Below are 15,411 nucleotides of genomic sequence, written 5' to 3' on the forward strand. Positions count from 1 at the left end.
AGTTCACCTGCCTTTTCTCCGGGCTTCTCTGTAGATCCCTGGGTCTGTGACAGGTTGGGATTCCAGTAAACACTCTTTACTCCCTATTCCCATCCAACCTGTGTGCTTTAGCTACACACTAGATGCACAGTCCCCAGTGGACATTTTCTAGGTACAAACAATATTAGCACGGATTTGATAAAATTCTACCAAGGGGTCAGTACACACCAGGCTATTCCAGGTGTTAGCCTGGAGGTGTGACAGGTAATAATCCCATTCTCCTTTGGCAGAAATGGAGGCCCTAGGAGAAGGCATTCCCAAGTTCTGGAACCCTAAGCCTCCCAGGAGCCTGGGTTTTGGCAGCAGGGTTGGTCGTCGCTGGGTAATGGAACTTCTCTGCTAAGTGACAAGGCAGAGAAAGACAAACACTGTATGCTATCTCTTATATGTGGAGTTCAAAGCAAAGAAAGAAGCCAATTTCAAAGAAATGGAATGAAGACCCCTGTAGGAGCTTGAGGATACTGATAGGTTGAGAGGAAGGCGGGAGTTGCTAAATGCAGAGTAGAGTGGTGGTGGTCAGGGTTGGGGGGAGGGGAAATGGGAGATGTAGGTCAAGGGGCACAACATTTCAGTTATAAATTCTGAGGATCTAATGTAGGACATGATGAGCATGGTTAATAATACGGTACTGTTTACCTGCAAGTTGCTGAGAGTACATAGTAAGTATTCTCACCCCAAAAGCAACAACAAAATAAACAGAATTAACTATAGTAGGAGATGGATGTTTAATTGTCTTAATCTTGGTAATCATTCCACAATGTACATGTATATCAAATCATCATGCTGTACACTTTAAATATATACAATTATACCTATCAATTATTTTTTGGGGGGGGGGATTGAATTTGAGAAGTGTTTCTTTACCCTGCACCCAGGCAATATTCAATCATTGTTTGTCCCAGCTGAAGAGGAGCGTTTCAAGTTTCTAAAAAGAAGAAAAGCTAGAAAGAACGTTCTGGAGGAGGACGTGTGATTGGAGTGGACCCAGAGGAGCAGGACTGAAGGGGCGTGTGGAGGAAATGGAAGGAAGAAAGCAGAGCAGTGATTACGCTGGAAACAAGGATGGCGATTTGGAAAAATGACTTCTGCACTGGGAGTGACTCACAGGGAGGCATCTGCAACCGCGAGCAGGAAAAAGAACCAACAGCCAGGCATGAGATAAAGGGCCACAGGCAGCAGATGAGAGGCTGGGACAGAGCTACACCTGTGGGGGTGGGAGTTGTCAACAAGTGGAGACAATCTGAAAAGGTGGGATGCGGTGGCGGGCAACAGTGGGTTTTGTTTTTTTTAAATTTGAAGCTGTCTTCCCTCTAACATCAGACACTGAGGTTTCTTAATCACCACCCTCCCCCTCAGAATGGAGGGGTCTGTCAAGCAGAATCGCAAGGAGCAGCAATTGGGAGGAGGTTATGTTTGCACTCTCTCATTCACAGTTTGCCCTGGAATAAATGCCTCTCTCCCTCAAGGCCCTCGTCCCCGCTGCTATGTCCGGAAGCACACAAAGGTGCTCCTTGATTCGCTGTTTCAAGACAAAAGTATGAACACCCTGGACTCAGTGTACTCAGGATTGGTGCCTGGGCGGCTTGACTGTGAAAAGAATGAGGCATTCTGACATGACTGCACAGCAACAAGACAGCTCCTGTGTGCCAACAAGCTGATCGCCTCACTCAGCACTTCTTAAGGCAAAGCTTTCACTCTTTTTTTTTTTTTTTAACAGATATCTGATTGCTAAGGCATGCAAGGCAGCAAACACGGAGAGCAGGCTTCTGTGATACGGAAGCCACTGTAAGTCCACAAAGGCTGAAAGCAAATGTTCAGAATTCCCAGGGGCTCTGGTTAGCGTCTTTTGACTCCTGGTTTCTGCATGTGTGTGCACATGTGCATGTGTGGGTGCCCCCCCCTTTTTAAATGGAGCAAGGACAGTTCATTGATGAAGTTCAGAAACAGAACCTTAAGTATAAAAGGTCTGGGTTCTGGACCCCATTCTGTTCTGACAAAGGTTAAATTTCCAATCCTAGTAGGGATGGTAATAGTACCTGACTAATGAGGCACCCTGCTGGGAGGCATCAGCAAGATGAGGACAGTGTCTTATGAGGACTGTCACGTCGATCTACACACAGGTGTTGGTGCTGTGTTATGAGATTTTTATTAAGCTAATACTTGATAGTCAGGGTCTCACTTATAATTTTCCATTCATAAATGTTGCAAAAGTGGAATCATTAACAGAATTTCACTGGGGGTAGGCGTGGTGGTGACCACATGTTGGCCCTGGTCCCCTGGAACCAAGCTGGTGCCATTCACCAGCTGTCTGGTAGCCTCTGCAAAGCACACCCAGTTAGCTTCCTCCAGGCTACTTGTCCACTTTACAAAACCTGCCACCATGATGGCGCCACCAGGAGGTCTCTAGTCCCCATTCCTACAGTGCCTGTGACATTACCTGGGGGAAAGGACACGCTGCTTGAATCCTGGGCAAGGCTCTTCAGGGTCAAACGAAGGCCTAAGAGTAGCTTCCTTTCCTTAGCACTTACTGCTTATTATGTGAGTGGCTTAGTACTTACTGTGTGCCAAGCACCCCACTAGGTACTTTGTATTATCTCACTGTACCCTCAAAACCTGGCCATGCCAGAGGTACTGCTGTCATCCCCATCTAACGGAGGGGGAAGCGGGCAGGCACATTGTTCAGCGTCACACAACCTGGAAGTGGCAAGGCCAGAATTTAAATTTGGTTCCCACCCTACTCCAGGGCCCCTCCTCTCGCCATTTACTTCAATGAACATACGGTTTGAAGACTGGAGCTGTCCGTCCTGGGATATAATGTCATGACTGTGACTACCATGCTGCAACACCTCTGAAACCAATCAAGAGTGAGCTAAACCTTGAGCAATCAAGTGACTCTACAGAAATAACCTTAACTAAGAATCAAGGGACATGCAGGCTCTACACCTCATTACCTGGCTCGATGCTGCTCTAGCCCCGTCACATACAAGAGGCTGCTAACTAACCTTGAAGAGTGGGGTCCTGGGGCCAATCTGCTGGGACTCCAATCTCTGCTTTCTTCTAATCTCGGGCAAGACACCGAACCCCTCTGGGCCTAAGTTTCCTCATCTGGTAATAATAACAGAACCTCCCTCCTTGGGCTGTCATGAAGATGAAATGAAATAAAACATGTAAGATGCTTAGAGCCACATAGAGCCCACAATGAGTATTACCGATAATTATTTGTACCAGTCAGAGTCTACGGGCAAGATGCTTTATACCCGAGTTTCCCCATCTATAAAACAGATCGGCAGAGTTGCTATGAGAATTAAGTGAGATAAAATCCTGAAAGCATGTCACATGCAGACCTCCTTGCGGTAGGCATTCAGAAATGTTCATTTGTTTTCCTCTTCCCCGTGTGGCACTCTCACGTGGTCTTCTGAGACCTGTCTCCCATGTTATAAAGTGAGACGCCCCCTCACTCCCCAGCCCAGTGACCTCACAGGCAGGTCATGTGAGAGCCAGAGCGAGCCAACAGCCCGGCTGCATGTGAGGAAACCTGGGTCCTACTTATAGTTCCAGCTTTTGAAAAGCCACATACCTCCCCTAAACCTCGACTTCCTTATTTATTATAATCTCAGCAAGCGTGTTACAGACAGCGTGCTGCATGTTAGAGATGCAAAGATAAGGTACAGTTCCTGACTTCAAAGAACACACATTCTAGTTAAAAATAAAGGCAGGTAAACAATGAAGTGCATTGATTACGGTATAGACGACACACAGGTGGCCCGAAGTCCGAAGGAGGGAGCCATCAGATTTACCGAGGCAGGGCAAGGAAAGATTCAGAGAAGACAGGCCCTGGAGCTGAGTCTTACAGATGAATGGGAGTTTCCCAGGCAGAACCAGAGGAGAGGTATTCCAGCAAGTGCAAAGGCTTAGGGATGCAAAATGAGGAACTGTAAATAATTAATTACGGCTGAGTACAGGGTGCATCTAGGGGAGTGGCAGCAAGACAGGATAACATCATCCCCACTTCCCTTGCAGGATTTCTGTGAGACTTGATGAGAACAATGCCTTAAAACACTGAAAGGGACACCATGTTACAGAAATGTCATGTATGATTGTTAGGAGTGCTCTAGCAAGGCTCCTTATGGTACTAATTTCACCCATTTCCCAGCATGAGAACTCCGAATATTATTTCTTCTGTTACCACCACCTTACCTCCTTCCTCTCTCCCCTGAGAGAAGGCAAACAGGAGTGAGTATTGATCTAAGTGGAGAGGTGGGAGGGAGGAATGAGAAGTGTCTAGCTCTGTCTTTCAATTACCACAGATCTTTTGAAAGCCCCTTACCTGTAATGTTTCTCATATTATAACAGAGTTCAGTTCTTTATTGGCCAAAAAGGAAACCTTGACCCTAAATCCTTGACTTTTTAGATGTTCTTGACCATAACCCATAGTAAGAAATACATTTTATACCAAATCCATCACACACACACACACACACACACACACACACACACATTGTAAAACAGTGTCAGTTACAATCTCCAAACTGATTTCATTACTTGACAGTGGTTCACAACCTACAGTTTGAAAAACACCGCCCTAAGAGACAGGAAGGTTCATGGAAGATTTCAAAAGTGTAATTCACGAATCCCTTCAACTTTTCTTTTGCATTTCAAGTCATTGCAAAATAGAAGCAAGTCCAGCCCATTTTCTGGGAAACAAACCACCCATTTGCTCAGTTCACTTGGTGCTGTGCTGACGGTACAGGAGAGCTTTCCACGGGGGTTCCTTGTGTGTTTGGTTGCTACAGATGATTAGCATGTTGACAAGCACAATTCCAAAACACAGGACTCTCTCTTGGGCAGGGCCTTGGTGCCCTGTGGAAAGTAAGATCCCATGTCCCCAATGCCTTTGCGATGAGAACATTCAATAAACAACTTCTTTCATGTAAAGGGCCCATCACACTTCATAACCCAGAAGTGAGCAAGCATTCTGCCCCAGGGCTGCTGAAATGGGAACACGATGACTAGATGCCTTTCCAATCATGCACAGATTTAAAATTCACAGCACCATCCTCACGCTTGCACCTCCCTCAATGAGGAAAGAATCTGCTCCCTATCCAGCTCTGCATGCCTTTGTGTCCAACCAGAATCCTAAAGCTGGAGAGAAACACACAAGTTTTCTGGTCTACCTCTCTCCTTCCAAAAGGATGGCCAACTAAACTTTCCCAGCTCACAGCTGAACTATTTCCCCTTGTACCACAACATGCACCTGTGCTCCTAAGGGCTTTCCTTGTGGTTCTGCAAAAGCTTTAGATGTTTCTACCGTCACACTTTTGATTATACTGTTTCCTTCCTGCCCATACAAACTCCATTTATTTTTCCAGATCACATCCCAAGCGCTCTAAGAAGTCTCCCCCAAATTCTATAGGCCTGTCCATCCCTTCCCCCTTCTCTGAAATGAGATTCAGCTCACTGAATTCATGCAACCTTTTGCCTCTTAGATGCTGTTTAACAAACAGTTAATAGGCATTGATTGACTTTCTAATACTTAAAAGGTGTGTTTATAAGAAAATTTAATCTTAAATTAACCTTTCTTACAACATACATAGCAAGGAGTAAATAGAAAGGTTTAGTATTTTACTATGAAGCTATTTAAATCAGGTAATCACTATAGAAAGAAGCATTAAGTTATTAATTTCCATATACTCAGCACCAGTGACAACCATAATGGTAGATGCCAGCACTGTTGATTTTTCTGATATACTATCACATGGGAGACACTTGTCTCAGGCAACTGAATTTTTTCATGAATCAGACAGAGCAACTGAGCGGCTTCCCCGCTGAGCGGACGCTGTGGTAGATGCTCTCATGGAAGAAGACTCTGTGCTTGATACACAGTCAATCCACAGAACTCTGCATCAGCTTTGGTGACCTTTGGTTATAATAGGATCGTTGAATTTCGTAACATTGAAAGACCTTAAAGATTATCTGTTCCACCTCAGATGAGAAAATTTAACCAAAATAGGTGCGCTAACGTGCTTCAGATCACCTTTGTAGAAAATGACAGAGTTGGAGTTCAAACCCCAAACAAATCTTCTGTTACCCAAAGAAATCAGCTCAAAACCTCAGACCACCTAGCTCTTCAGTTTCACTTCCCTGGTCCCCAGACTTCCTGTCTTCCAGCAGATCCCTCAGTCTCACCACTGAGGAACTTCCCAAGTCAGCACCAAACTGTCTTCCTCTCATCAACCAATTCCCTGATGTTGTGCCATCTCAATGTCACGACTTCTCTTATCCCGCTGGGCAATTTCACTGTTTATTCCAGTGCTTCCTTTATCCAATACCGCACCTACCAAAACCACACAGCTGCTTTATTTTAAACTCTTCCTTATGGTCCAGACAAAGTTACCTACAAAACCAAAGCTCGTGACCATGACCACATCACAGAGTCCTACTCTCTCCACCTAGGCTTATAGAAGCTTCTTCTATCTCATGCTGCACGTGAATATCATATACTGAAAAAGTTAAGTTTTCTCCTTAATCGGGCAGGTAATGGCTCAAGACACATAGCCAAGCAAACGATTATGTTTGTAAGTGAAGCAGGGAAAGCAGCAGAGTCCATTCACACTACCAGTAAATAACAAACTTTACTCTTTACCAAAAATATCCTCTCTCGCTCAAGAGCGGAACCATTGATGAACTGACCCCTTTTTTTCTTTTTCTTGTCTATGTTCTTGTGAAGGCACTCAAAGAAGGAGGAGGTGGTCAAAGGAGAAGACAGGACAAAGATGCGTAAAAAGTCCAAACAACCAAAAGTAGTTGCAGAGTGTGTGTTAAACATGTGGACTCCAAAGGCCACCTGGCCAGTCTTGGTTCCACTAGTAACAGCCAAATGGCCCTGGGCATACTGCTTGAACTCTCTGCTTAGTTTCCTCATCTGGAAAATGGGGTAATAGTAATACCTACCTCATGAGGTTGCCATGAGCATTCAGTTCATACATGTAAAATACTTAGGACAATGTTTGACACGTATGAAACACTACATAAATATTAGTTAACTAAGCTCTAGCCGGTTTGGCTCAGTGGATAGAGTGTCGGCCCATGGACTGAAGGGTCCCAGGTTCGAATCCAGTCAAAGGCACATACCTTGATTGCAGGTTCCCCGGCCTGGTCAGGGTGCATGATGGAGGCAACCAACTGATGTCTCTCTCACATCAATGTTTCTCTCTGTCTCTCCCTCTCCTTTCCACTCTCTCTAAAAATCAATGGAAAAATATCCTTGGGTGAGGATTAACAAAAATAATAATAAATATACCAATAAATAAATACTAGTTAACAAAAATAAATCCTGAGTTGGAAATTATTTTAACAATCACGCTGTGTGTCTGCTGATCTGTAAATCTTACTAGCAGTTTTAGGACATAGAGACCTGATGATGGTTTCCACACCACACTGCAGACACCCTATTTCCTCTAATGTGGATGGTTTCCTGAGAGCTCATTTTTTAATTCCTTTACATTGGGACTTGACCGTACTCCTGGGTCTCTCACTAACAGTCCCCCTTGCTGCAGCCATGGTGAGGAAAGGCCTCCAAACTTCAAATACAAGGCCTGAGAAACCACAAAGGTGTCTGCCCACACATCCCAAATTCTACCTGTAACCCAGGACTGGAATTGGGGGACAACAGCCATCTGCCATAGAAAAAACAAAATGAAGGGAACATTCTTTGCACTGAATGTGACTTCATGGTACAGGGCTCACAGGTCAAAGCAAACTTCTCAGAAGTTGTCCTAAATCCTCCCCTCCATTTCCTTCTTCATTTTGCTCTGATCGGGCTCGTGGCTACACTAAATTCAGTCTTCTCACGGTCATTATAATACGACCGCTTTGCTAAACCCCGTAAGCTCATCGGACTCCATGTCTCAGGAGGACTCCACTGCTGATACTGCCTATCCTCCAGGGCTTCCCGCTCTTGGCTTCTGGGCCACCACATTCTCCCGGGATTTCTGGCTACTCCTCTGGGGCTCCTTCGCTGGCTGTCCCCTGCCTCCCCTCCTCCTCACATTGGAGTGTCCTGAGGCTCATTCCTGGGTCCTCTTCTCATCTCCATCCAGTCTTGTGGTTTAAAAGAGCGTTTCTTTCCTCAGTGACTCTCAAATATAGATCTCCAGCCCATGCCTAATCCTGAACTCCTGATGCATACATCCCACTGCCTTCTCAGTGACTCCACTGAGATGTCTAACAGATCCTTAACTTAGTTTGTCCAAAACCAAACTCCTGACTTTGCCCCCAACCTCCCCCTCTTCTGTCTTTCCCACCTCAGTAAATAACACTCCCCACCTTCCCCTCCTCTTCTCACTTCCTTCATCCCTTACCAGTCAGCAAATCCTATCAACTCTACCTTTAGAAACACCCAGAATCTGACCAGACCTCAAAACCTCCAATCTGCCCTCTGGTCCCCAGCACTATCATCCCTCCTGAGTACTGAAAGCACCCTCGTAAGACATTCTCTCGCTTTTGCCCTGGCCCCACAGTAGCATTTTCTCAAAACAGCAGCCAGAGAGAGGCCATTAAAACCTAAGTAGGATCATGACATAGTCCTAAATAATCTGAGTTGCCCCATTCTACCCTCAGGCCTCTGACCTAATCTCCTCCTACTCTCCCCAGTTCACGCCACTCCAGCCACGCTGGCCTCCTTCTGTTCAGGCCCCGGTGCTTACTGCATCTTCTGCTTGGAACGCCCTTCCCCATCCATGAGCTTGGCTCCCTCAACACCTTCACGTCCCTGCTCAAAAGTCATCCTCTAGATCAGTGGTTCTCAACCTTCCTAATGCCGCGACCCTTTAATACAGTTCCTCATGTTGTGGTGACCCCCAACCATAAAATTATTTTCGTTGCTACTTCATAACTGTAATTTTGCTACTGTTATGAATCGTAATGTAAATATCTGATATGCAGGATGTATTTTCATTGTTACAAATTGAACATAATTAAAGCATAGTGATTAATCACAAAAACAATATGTAATTATATATGTGTTTTCCGATGGTCTTAGGCGACTCCTGTGAAAGGGTCTTTCGACCCCCAAAGGGGTCGCGACCCACAGGTTGAGAACCGCTGCTCTAGATGAAGCTGGTCCTCACAGTGCTTTTTGAAATTGCAAACTACACCTGCTTAGCACTCATCTCCCTTCCCTGCTTTAATTTTCCCAATAAGATTCATCAACCTCTTATTTTATAAATGTTATTTTAAAATTGTTATAAAATTATTTTATTTCTCCCTATTAGAATACTCATTTTTGTCTTCCCCTACTAGTGTATAAGCTGGAGGCAGGTGGAGATTTATATCTGTTCTTGTTCACTGCTGCATTCCTACTGCCTAGTAAGTGCCTTATATACAGTAGATACTCAGTAAATATGTGCTGAATGAATGGGAAGGATGATTCCCCGGGCTCCTCTTACCTAAGACAGTCATCACTGTCTTCATTAGCTTCATGGGGGTCCTCCGGCGGCTGATGGAGCCACTGGTATGTGGGGACAAGACGTTGGTTTTCCTCTTGACGTACATGTAGATCCGCAGGTACACCACGACCATGATGAAGAAGGCCAGGAGGTTGGACACAGTCCAGAAAATGAGGTAACTCCTGCTGTAAATGGGGGCCAGGGAAGAGCAGGTAGAGATGTCACAGAGGCAATTCCAGCCCAGTGTGGGGACCGCCCCCATAAAGATGGCAATGGCCCAGACAAACAAAATGAGCAAAGTCACCCTCTTTTTGGTCAGGTTGCTGTGGACCCGCATCCTCATGATTGACATGTGCCTCTCCACGGCAATCACCAGCAAATTGGTCAGGGAGGCAGTCAAGCTAGTGTCCAGAAGCCCCTGGCGGAGAAGCCAGCGGTTGACGGTCAAAGTTCTTGACACGGGGCCAGTGTGGAACATCAGGAATACATAGGCAATTCCAGCAAAGAAATCTGCAGCAGCTAGGTTAGCCAACAGGTAGTAGAAGGGGAAATGAAACTTTCTGTTTTTAATCACCGCTGCGATGACCAGAGAATTAGAAAAGAAAATAAACAGGCAGAAAAATGTTCCAACGCATAGAAGGATCACAAGCTTCGTTCCTGTCCAGTCATCGGAGGTGTCAGTGTCGGTGTTGCTTCTGTTATAAAAAAAGTCCATCTGCTTATCATAGTGACACTCATTCATTGTGGAGAAGAACTGAACATCCTAGGAAGAAATTTAAAGAAGAAACAAATATCACTCTTTGCAAAATCAATCAATAAACCACCCCTTGCCCCTTGTCTGGCCAGCTCCTCTCAATCCTTCCAATCTCAGTAAATGTCCCTTGCTCCAGACCCTAACCCTGACCTCCTGTCACAGCATTTATCTCACATGGGTCATTGTTGTCTGTTTCCCAGGTGAGGTGCAAGCTCAGTGAAGGAGTGGAAATGTCACCATCATAACCCCAGAACTTATATTCCCTGGCTGCCTCAAGACAGGTCTCTGCTGAATGCTGGCTGAATAAATCAATGAATAAATGATCATGGAGGCAGCAGTAATTCAAATATTCTGAGCCCTGCAATATCCGCTCTGTCCTGGCAATGATTGCAGTACAGCATATTAATGCTTTCTCCTGGCAGTTTCCAGCTCATTTCTTATTTATGGGTTCTGTTCATTAATCAAAGGCAGGTTGGCAATGGCAGGCGCATTCTTGCCAAGATAACGGGTGTTGAGTTACTTTTCACATGACCAAGTGGCTTCCCCAAGAGTTCAGTTTTCCACCACTCTGATTCCACTCCTGATCTTGCTTTTGCCATCTCTTGGTTTCAAGTACAATGACAACACTCACTTGACAAGCATGTGGTACAGGCTGGAGACTGGTCTCAATACTCCTTCCTTACCTTGTTGTTTACTTCTTTCTTATTCTCCTAGTCCCAATTGTACCAATGCGAATTTGTTTACTGGATTTTCCAACTCAATCGCTCTGAGTCAGTTTCCTTCCCTGGGCTCTCTCCAACACAGTAGGTGGTGGGAGGGCAGGCCTTCATGGGCAAGACTGAGATCTGGAGTTTGGACACAAGTCCAAGGATGTGAGAACATAACTGCCAAGCAAGGGCAAATCCTCAGGACACGTGTCTGAAAGTAGACCCCAAATTGGGGTATCAGGCAGACAGGGAAGATACTAATCTCAGCTCCAAGATCTCTTGGACCCCAAAAGTGAGGGCTTTTGGCCAAGAAGGGTCTGGGCACAGGCTCTAAGATTGATTGCCCATCCTCCTATCCATGGTGGGAAGACCGGATGTTCTGCCTCACAAGGGTCTGGGTATAGCCACGTCAGTTTCTATCAAAGAAGACCAGGGCTGAAGGTCAGGAAATCTAGCGTCTGGAGAGAATAACCATGGGCTCCCTCACAAGGAATGGGGCTGCAATGTATTTGCGGGAGATCCAGTAGGCTCAGGCCCTGAGCAGTTCACTGCTGGGAATGAAGTGGCTCTAACAGGAAAAGCTTAATGGAAATCCCCAGCTTTTAAGGATCTTATAAATTCTGTAATCCAATACCACATACAGAATCAGGACAAGCATATCAGATATCAGTTTACAATGCTACAAAACAGAAATGTATCTTAGGCAGTCTTCTTTTTATTTACATTTTAATGACATATGATACCTTTAAATGAATTGGACACATGCCTCTCTGCCATAGCAAATGGAAGGTAAGAATATGACTTTATATGCTTAAAATAAATAAACTGAGAGTGGTCTCAAGAGACAAATAGTTCTAGTGCCTTTCCATTACAAGGAAGGGGACTCAATTTTAACAATGACAAAACAAAAATTACTCTCTTTCGCAGGATTCACCAGTATTTAATTGGCAATATCAGATAACTCCATACAACAGGCCAATATATCTACATTTTATTGTGATAATTTTCTAAAATTAAAAGTATAGATATATTTGATCATTTTAATAGCTTCCTAATATTCAGTTTATGAATACACCACACTTTATTTAACTGATCCCTAAATGCTGGACACTTAGGTTGTTTCTAATATGTTGCTTTCATAAGCAAGGTTACATTCTTGTGCATTAATCTTTACATACTTGGCCAATTATTTCCTTAAGATTAATCCATAGATTTCAAGTTGAAGTAATTTATATAAATTTATTTAAAGGTTTCTGATACATATCGTCAAACTGTCCTTGAGACAGATTGTGTTTCTAATTCTACTAGCAGCATATAAGAGTTGAGTAGACGATACTAATCTATAAAATTAAATATCCAAGGAGAAAATTCAGCTTTCAACAATGTTGAAAGTATATAGAAATTCAAGACAAACAATAAAAAACACACATGAGAAATTTTAATGATGCAATTAATATGTGTCCTTTCACTAATGAAAAATAATATATTTTATTTTGCTATATGTTCTATATACCTAAGAGAAACACATTTTTAATTTTAAATTACATCTTTGAGTAATTCATCAGCAACGTCAAGATTAATATGTCAGGAAGATGTTGGAAATATAATACTACCAAAAAAAACAACAACAACACACAACACTTTAAGGTTTCCGTTTCCCAATTTCCTTCCGAAGGAGTCTTAATATTTTAGTTTGGGTTCATAAATTTGGTTGCATTTGTAATTATATGATGTCTTAAAACCTCAATGATTTTTACTTCAAAAATCTTCAAATTCAACTTTCCTCCATAAAAACTGAAATGGCACATTCTTAGACATATTTTAACATGAGACTGAGAAGTAGTTTTGTCTTACAAAGTAGAGAAACCGTGATTAGCCAGAACTTCTGCCAAGCAGCTCCCTATCTCTCAGCCTTGAATTCTACTTTTGGGTGAAACATATATAGGGAATTGGTTAAAAATATTCCAGAGGATAGAATATTGTGCAGCCATTAAAAAATCATATTTACCATGAAGTAGTGGTAATATGAGAAAAAAATGCCATTATTTAATTACAAATAATTATATATTAGGTATATGTATACATATATTTATATACATATATACATACATAAATATGTGTGGTGTCTTGACTATTTTTTTAAAGATACAGAAAAAATATAAGAAAAAGTCTCGAAGTGTAATATTAAGAATGGTGGAATTGAGGCTCATTAAAAAATTCTTTACAAATTTTTCTGTTCCACATTTTCTGTAAAATATAGGCTTTTAAATGCTACTTTAAAAGTTCTGTCTGAGAAGCTCACATTCTACTTAATGCATTCTACCTTTCTTGACAACTACAATCTGAAACATTAAAATTAATGTTCAAAAGAAAAGCCTCAAGTATTCACCTATGTTCAATATTACTACATTTATCAGCTAAGCACACTTTAGAGTTTTTCAGTGATAATGAAAATAAAATGTTTTTCTACTTAAAGCTTCATGTAGCCATAAAACCTTATATGCTGATAACTAACCAAATCAGGACATCATTTCCCCCAACTCCCCTATAAAACATTTCCTAATGCAATCATCCCAGAGCTCCAAAAATGAATAACTGGAAGTTTTGTAAATTAGTAAATACTTTTGATTTTTTTCTCCTCTGCCATATGCTGCCAAGCTTGTTGACCATCCCCAGTACATATCAACTACAGATCATCATATTTTCTTAGCTGGAAATTACCAAAAACTTTGGTGAACTTACAACAAATGATCGGATTTGTCATCTCTTGACCCCTCTCAGACCTTAAGATATGATTCTGTGATCCTCGCCTAAATACCCCCTTCACAGAAATACCTTCTCTGACCAATCCAAAGTAACTCCACACTGAAGCTATAGAACCCCTAGAAGAAAACATAGGCAGCAAACTCTTTGGCATTTCTCTTAGTAATATCTGTTTGGATGTCTCCTCAGGCAAGGTCAATAAAAGAAAAATTAAATAAATGGGACTACATCTAACTAAAAAGGTTTTGTACAGCAAAGGAAACCATAAACAAAATGAAAAGACAACCTATAAAATGACAGAAGATATTCATAAATGTTATCTATAATAATAAAAGCATAATATGCTAATTAGACCAGACTTCCTTCCTGACGACCTTCCGGATGAAGCCAGGGCTGCGAGGGAAGCTGGGTCCCAGGTGCCAGAGGGAAGCTGGTGCTGGCAGCTGGAAGAAGGAAGGCCTACTCTTGTACGAATTTCGTGCATCGGGCCTCTAGTATATCTAATAAGGGGTTATAACCAAAATATATACAGAACTCATACAACTTAACACCAAAAGACCCAAACAATTCAAATAAAAATTTGGGCAGAGGACCTGAATAGACATTTCAGATGGCCAACAGACATATGAAAAGATGTTCAACATCACTAATCATCAGGTAAATTAAAACCACAATGATATATCACTTCACATCTGTCAGAATGGTTATCATGGATAAATCAACAAATAAAAAGTGCTGGTGAGAATGGAGAAAAGAGAACCCTCACACTGTCGGTGAGGTTATAAATTGGTATGGCCACTATGGAAAACAGTATGGAGGTTCCTCAAAAAATTAAAAATAAAGCTGCCATACAATCTAGCAATTCCACTTCTGGGTACTTATCCAAAGAAAACAAAAACACTAATTCGAAATGATATATGCATCTCTATGTTTATTGCAACATAGCTAGTAATAGCCAAGATATGAACACAACCTAGATGAATGAATACAGAAGTGGTATTTACAAGATGAGACAAAAGTAGATTTACAGTTGTGAGTATGAGAAACATAGAGTTTATTCTTGTATTATCAATTATTAATTATTATATTAATTTCCATAAAGCAAATGTAAACCTATTTTTGCCCCATGCTGTATATACAGTAGAATATTATTCAGCAATAAAAAAGAATGAAATCTTACCATTTGCAATGACATGGATGGACAGAGTGTATAGTGCTAAGTAAAATAAGTCAGACAGAAAAAGACAAATACCATATGATGTTACTTACATGTGGAATCTAAAAAAAAACAACCCACACACACATGAATAAACGAAACAAAACAGAAACAAACCCATAGATATAGAGAACAAGCTCATGGTGGCCAAAAGAAAGTGGGGAGGGGAGTAATCCCACAGCTCTCACGACCAGAGAGCCTGTTGTATCTTCACCAAAGCACCTATCATCTGTTACCTATTTTCTTTTGTGTTTATGCATTTATAGTCCAGCCCCGACCCTAGACCAACCCAGTCTGCTCTTGGAGTGTGGGCACCATGCCTTTTATGCTCCTGTTGATAACATCAACATTTGTGGAGTGAATGAATGAATCTCCGTCCTACACTATCTCTTCCCCTCACTAAAATGAAAAGGTTCAATTAAATGCCTTTGCTGACTTACACGTCACCCACTAAATATACCAATTAGGGAACTCCTTACTTATTAA

The 15,411-nt window shown here is 42.3% G+C and overlaps 1 protein-coding gene across 3 annotated transcripts in view; it reads right to left on the reverse strand.

The window, feature by feature from the left end:
* Nucleotides 1-15,411, reverse strand: part of LPAR3 (lysophosphatidic acid receptor 3) — an 81,441-nt gene that overhangs the window by 45,891 nt on the left and 20,139 nt on the right. Inside the window, exons 1-2 of one of the 3 annotated variants that reach the window (XM_023751797.1) lie at nt 10,923-11,084; nt 9,486-10,248 (exon numbers count right to left, since the gene is read on the reverse strand). In XM_023751797.1, coding sequence (XP_023607565.1) covers nt 9,486-10,227 — 742 coding nt within the window. In that variant the 5' untranslated portion in view covers nt 10,228-10,248; nt 10,923-11,084. Of the gene's footprint in view, nt 1-3,190; nt 4,900-9,485; nt 10,249-10,922; nt 11,085-15,411 lie in introns of those variants that run through there. The other 2 variants (XM_023751798.1, XM_006086149.3) reach the window with 2 other exon arrangements.

The sequence above is a fragment of the Myotis lucifugus genome, unplaced genomic scaffold (genome assembly GCF_000147115.1).
Source record: "Myotis lucifugus unplaced genomic scaffold, Myoluc2.0 scaffold_25, whole genome shotgun sequence".
In the NCBI taxonomy this organism is placed as follows: domain Eukaryota; kingdom Metazoa; phylum Chordata; class Mammalia; order Chiroptera; family Vespertilionidae; genus Myotis; species Myotis lucifugus.